Genomic DNA, 7,688 nt, shown 5'->3' with positions numbered 1-7,688 from the left:
AATGACTCATTTTGAGTTTGGGTCACGGTTTACCTACCCTGGTGGAGACAGTCTGACCCTGGCCCGCCGTAAGTGCTCAAATGTACTTGTATTCTCCTGCTTAATCACGTCTCATTAGGAGGTTTTATACTCATTTAATGCGGCGATACATGTATTAGCAAAAATTATGATGAGGCAACGAAATTAAAAAAAAAGTAGAGAGAGGAGATGAGTCTCATCACGGTGAAACCCAGTTAGCACCATTTCCAAGAATGAAATATCGATAGCTCATGGTTTTGTCAGGATGTCTGACAGCAGCTCTGCATTGTCAGGTTCAGGCAGTGACAATGCCTATGCTTCAGAACAAGAGGACGTGCCGGATGTAGGGACGAAAACGGATGGGATAGGAAGGCTCGTATTACATTTGTTTTCTTTTTTTTTTTTTTGTAATCGGATTAGTGTTAGCCATGAGGCATCTAAACAGGGGTATCAATCAAACTTGTAAACGCTGAACAACTCCCAACCTCCCTCGCTATCCTCTGTTCTTCTTCTTCCTCTTTCCGATTCTCTTCCAATTACCTTGTTGTTCACAGGTTTCATCCCTATGTGATTTCTGGCCGTAATAAACAACACATGATGATTTCTGGCCCAAGCATATTAGGAGAGATAATGGTAGTTTTTCGTGATTTAGTTAATGCAGTCAGAATTAGCATTTATTTGTTGTGTTTTATGCTGTATAAAGTGCTCATGTCTTTGGATGTACACTCATAAATTTTAGGAACTGCTTAGATCCACTAGCATATGTTAATTATCGTTCCAGCACCACGGATAAAGGAATAAACCTTTCATTGCTAAAAAATGGCATATGTTACACCACGGACAAGCAATATGCAAGCATGCTCAAGCTAACACGGAGAGAATAATCATCACCAAACGAATACTGTCATCTCCATCAGGTAATCCACATACATAAAAACGCCACACCCTAAATATTCTTTGTATAGGTACTTCAGTTGTTTCTTGATTTCTACAACTTCGATGAGAAAAGCCAGTAACATGCATCTTGGTCTATCCTTCCTTAGTGGAAGCTGGTCGGTGCTGACAGCTTACTATCTTTCTCCTTGCCGTCCTCCTCCACTGAAGAAACCGAATAGTCCTCGTCCTTCACGGCCAGGAACACCAGCAGCACAAGCAATGGGTAGCTGACGGTCATGAGCCCCCAGTTCACAATCAGCTGGGATATCAGGGACGTGTGTTGCTTGTCCACTTGCCATGCCACCGCCGCTCCCGCACTCTGCACACCCTTGTAGAACCCAACGTACCTACATCCATCAGAGTTGGAAGAGTGGTTCAGACAAAGAGGTTTGTTTATTTTTTTAGTCAAAGGAATTTTACAGAGGTTTGTTTATTAATCCACGGAGCATAAGAACCTGTCTGTTTTTGTCTCTTCTTTCTTTCCCCTTTTCATAAGCCAAACAAGCCCAAGCGAACAGGGTGAGTAATTTACTGCTAATGCTGTCCCAAATTAAATTTTATCGAAATAAAAAAAGGCATGATGGACAAGAATCTTTTGCGTGAAAACTGGATAAGAATCTCTATCCCCAAATCTTCTCAAGATTGTTGGAATTTGGAAAGTCCTTTACTATCGGAGATGACCTACTAGTATCTTTAAGATGAACTTAAGCTGGGAAAAGGATATTGCGAGATGAAATTTGGCATCTTAAAGATGAACTGTTTCATCAGCATCTTATAGATGAACTTAAGCTTTCTAACATGAACTCTGTTTCAGCATCTTAAAGATGAAATTTGGCATCTAAAGAATATTGCAAGGTGGCCACTCATAAACTCCTAGGGTATCTTCTGTGATTCTCAATTCTCATGGCTCAGTACATGAAGAGTCCAATGTTCCACGTCTTCAGTTAGATTCTTTGTATGAAAAGGACACAGCCTAATTCGAGTTTTGACGATTAAGATGGCAGCATGGCTTCCAATGGTTAGTAGTTGGTGGAATCTCCAATACAGATCTACTGAATTTGACTAATAAGGAATTGGCAGGAGTGCCCTATCGGATCCCTTCTCTCGGAATTAAATATTTGATCACTTCACTCTGCTATACAGACATGTCTTGTTCTACGAACTATGTTTAATTCCTACAATCCTTGTTCCAAAAAAAAAAAAAAAAAATTCCTACAATCCTGAATTGTCAAGTGATGAGGATCTTGAATCACTCAAGAACAGTAACTGAAGATACTAGCACTAGTTTCAGGCAACAAGATCACTCGGGAACTTCCCCCTCAACTAAGCTAGCAATCTTGTCTACGTAATTTGAATAGTAGGAGCAGAGTAATTACTGTACCTGCTGAGGATTTGGGAGTCATTGGCGAGGGCGCCGATGATCCAGTAGATGAGGCTCTGGAACATGGCATCCAGCAGGCCGTAGCTGAAGTAGAGCAGGAACGGCCCGGCGTAGCGGTGGCCTTCCTTGAAATCGATGGGGTCGGACAACGGCACAGCTGTGTACTTGAGCTGGTTGGCCAGACCGCCTCCCCAGATGGCCGTTCCGACGACGGCGACGGCGACGACCCCGAACAGCCCTCTCTTCCGGCGGCTGGCGAAGCCGAAGTCGAGGAAGTAACCGATGCCGGCGGAACCGATCATCTGCGCGCCCCAGTAGAAGACGTTGTTGAGCCCCTTGGTGCGGAGCGTGAAGAGGCCGCCGTTGACGTTGTTGAACTGGTAGGTGTAGAAGAAGTTGCTGGCCCAGGCGGCCGGGAGCACGAGCAGCATCTTCCAGTTGGCGAAGAGCTTGAGGATCTCGGCGCCCTCGGTGGCGGGGGAAGAGAAGGTGACCCTGGTGGCCTTGGTGCCGTCGTCGCGGACGATCCTGGTGGGCGGCAGCACGAGCACAGTGAGCGCGGCGCCGACGAGCATGAAGGCCATGAAGGCGATGTACGTGCTGTCGCTGACGTTTTTGGGCTTGTCGCCACTGTTGTAGTTCAAGGAGAAGGGGAGGAGGCCGCCGAGCACGCCGCCGAGGTTGAAGAGGCACCAGAAGAGGGAGATGTAGGTGCCCCGGCGGTTGGGCGGCGGGTACGACGTCATCACGGCGCCCTGCGCCGCCCAGAGGAACCCCGCGCCGGCGCCGAGCAGCGCGCCCGCCGTGACGGGGAACACCTGCGAGTGCCGGTGGTGGTTGTAGTAGAGGAAGGAGCCGGCGTAGAGCGGGTAGGTGAGCGCGCCCAGCATCAGCGTCGCGCGCGGGCCGAGGAGGTTGTGCGCGGCGCCGCCGAGGACGCCGAAGACGGCGAAGCAGGCGTAGAGCGCCGTGTTGGCGTTGTCGGCGGTGCTGGCGTCGACCTGCCCGCCGCCACCGAGGCCCGACAGCGCGTTGAACATGCCCGGGCAGCAGAAGCAGATGAGCCCCAGCAGGGATACCTGCGCCAGCGGCGAGTTGTACCGCAGGAGGCCGCGCTTCGCCGGCACCTCCAACGCCGCAGCCGCCGGCGGCGGGCCCTCTACCTCCGTCACGGCCATTGCCTTGCCCCCCTCCCTGCTAATTGGATAATCTGATTTGATTGGTCTCTTCTCTGGTGGCGGTGGGGAAAAATGTGAGCCGCGCTCCGGTCAGGGGAGTCAGGGTGGGCGTCGCCGGATGGAATCAGTGACGGAGACCAAGGCGAAGACGGAGGGTGGCATATATATAGGAGATGGATCCATGAATCCTGATGATTTGCTTAGTTTTCTCGTCGCGTCGCCATTTGGATTTGGGGGACGGAGATGAACAAGCTACATTGTGACATTTGGCGAGACGATGCGCAGCGGTCACCGCGAGTATAATATTGCCTCATTCGTTCATCTCATCGATTTCTTATTATTGCATTGGATATAGACAACGTTTTGTCATATCATAAATTAAGTAAATGTCCTATATATGCTGAAATTTTGCAAAACTATGGAACAGAGTTAAATTTTCTTCTTGTTGTCATATTTTACTTCCTACTAGTGCAATTTATTTTTGATATATGTATGAGATACTGTTCAAAAAACTCTGGTGCCTAGGAGGAAACCTCTTTTCTAAAAAAAAACAGTTCAAAATGTTAGGAGGACTGTGAAATATAGTTCCCTAAAATCCTGAACTGGTTTCTCTAGGGCAAAAAATATTAAATTTGATTGGGAATTTGAGGAGTTCACCCTAATCTGTCAATTGTTCAGACAAGTGAATTGAATGAATAAACTACTGAGCCTAGCTTTATCCCCCCATGTGCATCAAGATTCACGGGCATCGAACTGGCTTGACAATGGCAAGACAGCTTGGAAATAATCCAAGTATTCCCAGCTGATTACCTCAAAGACACAGCACTCAGATTCTTCAGTTAGGAACTGTGGACATGATCGCCCCTGCATCTTTGTCCGTCCTAGTAAATCACATCGCTAATTCTCTGGAATACAAGACAAGAGCCAGCTACTTGTAATATTTAGGAGACGTTTTGTCATTAATCATTAGTGAGAGATAGCTATCTAGAGTAATCTTTTATGCAAGCAATGCAAGCTGAGGTTGCATTGACAACATTTATGATGTGCCCTATAGCTCTAGTCCGAAATTGATGCTGTCTCAGCTCACGTGTATATCTATGGTGCTTAATTGGGGCTATCACCGTCCGTAATATGTAGTATAACTGAGATTTTGACAAATAATTGGCACAAGAAAAAAACTAAATGAAGCTCATTGTAAAAGGAAAAGGGTGTATATATATAAATTAAATAGGTACTACATAAAATTTGCATATAGTACGTAAACATTGGCGTCAGCCGATTGTTACAGACATAAAAAAAACAATAAAGTTTGCTAATAGATTGGCAGTTCTATAAAGTTTGTTAAGCTAATCTCTTATGTTTATATATACCCACTGCTATATATTGCTCGGTAGACGGTGACTCTTCATGTAGCTCGAGGTCATCGAGTCCATTTGTCATTCACCAACAGGACATGTAGCCCGATTTTGCTCTGGATTTCACGTACGCAGTGGAACACAGCAAAAACATACTCTGATCTGCGAACAAGAAGCCAGCAGCAGAAATGACATGAGCAGTTTTGGAGGTGTCCATGCATTCGTGGTCTCCGGCACATGCATCGATACTCCCCTCCGCCTCCGAGGAGACACCAAAGAAGTCCAAACACAACACATCATGCCGAATGGACGAATGCCGATGATAGATAGGGCCTCCATCTTCCCTTTGTTTGCTTGTGATGTGATGTGATGCACGAGGTTAACCCGATCAGATCGAGACGGGCCAAATGGCAGTGCAAAAGTTAACAAAAGACAAAACAAAAGACACAAGAGCAGACATGGATGAAGTTGCCTCAAAGGATCAAGATGTCCAAGAGGAAGGTGAATTGGGCTAATTCTAAATTTTTTTGCAATAATTAAATCCTACAGTTAGCTCAATTAACTCTTTATGTCTAGAAAGTGTTTCTATTGATCTACCGTATAAAAGTTTAGCAACATATGTTCTAATCCTACTCTAGCATGGTAATTCTATGAATGTAAATGACAAGAATTGAATTGCTCAAAGTAAAGAGACAAGAATCAACGCGGCGATGTTTTGCCGAGGTATCGGAGAGTCGTCACTCCCCACTAGTCCTCGTTGGAGCACCCGCGCAAGGGTGTAGCTCTCCTTTGATCCGCGCAAGGATCAAGTACTCTCTACGGGTTGATTCTTTACACTCTATCGCGGTGAATCACCCACAACCGCTCACAACTTGAGTTGGGTCATCCACCAGCTCTGCCGGATGATCACTAAGCTCTCAATCACCACCAAGCCATCTAGGTGATGGCGATCACCAAGAGTAACAAGCACGAACTCTCACTTGACCACGACAAGCCTAATGAGAATGGTGGATGCACACTTTGCTACTCTTGCTTTCATTAATGAGGGCTCTCTTTGGGATTCTCAAATCTCAATCACCTCACTAGGACCTTGCTCTTTTTGGCACTCTCAAAAGTGTTTCTCAGCTGTTGGAATGAGCAAAAGTACCCCCTCATACGAATGGAGAAAATATTTATAACCTTGGTTGAAAAACGAACCGTTATGTGCCTCTGCGGTGTGACCGGACGCTCCGGTCAGTTCTCCCCGATCTCCAGTGTTTAAGTTGTGACCGGACACTGGACAGCGTCCAGTCAGCACTGACCGAATGTGTCCGGTCACGATTTTCCCTCTCTGAAACCTTACTGGAGTCGACCGGATGCTGGCACCCAGCGTCTGGTCACTCACCTCTCAGCGTCCGGTCGTGTCCAGACGATATCACCTTAATCAAATGAACTGACCAGACTCTACGCCAGCGTCTGGTCACTCCGGAACCAGTATCCGGTCAACATTTGACCCTCCATTCACTTCCAACTCTCGATCATACGTGAATGAAGTTTGCTCCAATGGATCTAAGGGCTTTTTAGAAGCTATCTAGTGCTAGATTTAGCAAGTGTGCACCACACCTACTAGACTCACTTAGGTCAAGCTACCCATCCATACCCCCTTTAATAGTATAGACAAAGGAAAAACAAAGTTCTAAACTACTCTAAGTGTCTCTTCAACATCAAACGACACTTAGAACTAGTCCATCCTTAACTTTGTCGTCCATCCTTTAAAAACCAAAACAATTTTCATCGTAGGGGCATGACCACAATGATAGCCCAATCGATCTCTATTACCGTGACCTAACTTAATTGTCTCTACAAAACACACGTTAGTCATAGTAATCACGTATTGTCATTAATCACCGATACCCAACTAGGGGCCTAGATGTTTTCAATCTCCCCCTTTTTTGGTGATTGATGACAATATCACCTCGAGTATGTGAAAGAGATGAGATTTTTAATATGCTTGGTTCATATAAGCTTTTGACAATAGGAACAAAAGTGTTAGGCAAGCTTATATGACCCAAACCAACATGATGTACTCAAAAGATATGAAATAAGCAAGAGTATAAGTAATAAAGCTCATTTGCATCGGAGTAAAACGTGGAAACAAAGCAAATGAGCATATCACAAGTGATATGACGTATAAATGATTCAAAGTAGAGAGCACACATATCACATATCACATATCACGATCACGTAGATATCACTATCACATAAATATAGTTTGATGCATAACACGAATGCATAATAGTGTATCACACATAAAAACCAAATATAATAGATAAACTAAGCTCCTCTTAAGTCGCTCCTCCTAAGTCTAACATACTTGATCCCTCTTCCCCTTTGGCGTCAAACACTAAATCCTAAGGGTCGGTCGGCGGGGCTACAATGGATGAGTCGGGCGCTGAGGTGCGAGGAACGAGCTAGAACTGTGTGTCATCATCATCTAATCCTGAGCTCTAAGCAGTCTAACCCTCTGTAGCTGGAAGCGATGCTAAAGCGATCTGGGTCGGATCTATAACTAGCGCTGCCTGCTCTGATGATGCAACTGACGAAGGGAGCGTCTCTGTAGTCCCGATAATAGGTGCAACTATGGAAGGACCTAGGACATGAAGCTCTGGTGGAGTAGGCTGCCCTGTCAACTCACTGAATGAAGCACCAAGGCTCCTAGAAACTAGGGTGAGCACTGATGAACTCTGAGGTGGAGTAAAGCCCGTATGAAGAGGAGTGAACTACGGGGCTGGCACTGGCGAAGCAAACCACTGGGACACCTGCTATGTAAGTGAAGGAAAC

The 7,688-nt window shown here is 45.8% G+C and overlaps 1 protein-coding gene across 1 annotated transcript; it reads right to left on the bottom strand.

Moving 5' to 3' along the window:
- Positions 1–879: 879 nt before the first annotated feature.
- LOC136492941 (UNC93-like protein 1) lies at positions 880–3,785 on the bottom strand. The gene is made up of 2 exons (XM_066488967.1): positions 2,336–3,785; positions 880–1,301 (listed from the first exon to the last, which is right to left on the bottom strand). Exons 1-2 carry the CDS (start codon positions 3,511–3,513, stop codon positions 1,058–1,060), a joined length of 1,422 nt encoding a protein of 473 aa, XP_066345064.1. The 5' UTR covers positions 3,514–3,785; the 3' UTR covers positions 880–1,057.
- Positions 3,786–7,688: the final 3,903 nt, after the last annotated feature.

The sequence above is a fragment of the Miscanthus floridulus genome, chromosome 11 (genome assembly GCF_019320115.1).
Source record: "Miscanthus floridulus cultivar M001 chromosome 11, ASM1932011v1, whole genome shotgun sequence".
In the NCBI taxonomy this organism is placed as follows: domain Eukaryota; kingdom Viridiplantae; phylum Streptophyta; class Magnoliopsida; order Poales; family Poaceae; genus Miscanthus; species Miscanthus floridulus.
The sequence above is the reverse complement of the archived record's forward strand: the minus strand, read 5'-3'. Positions and strand labels throughout refer to the sequence as shown.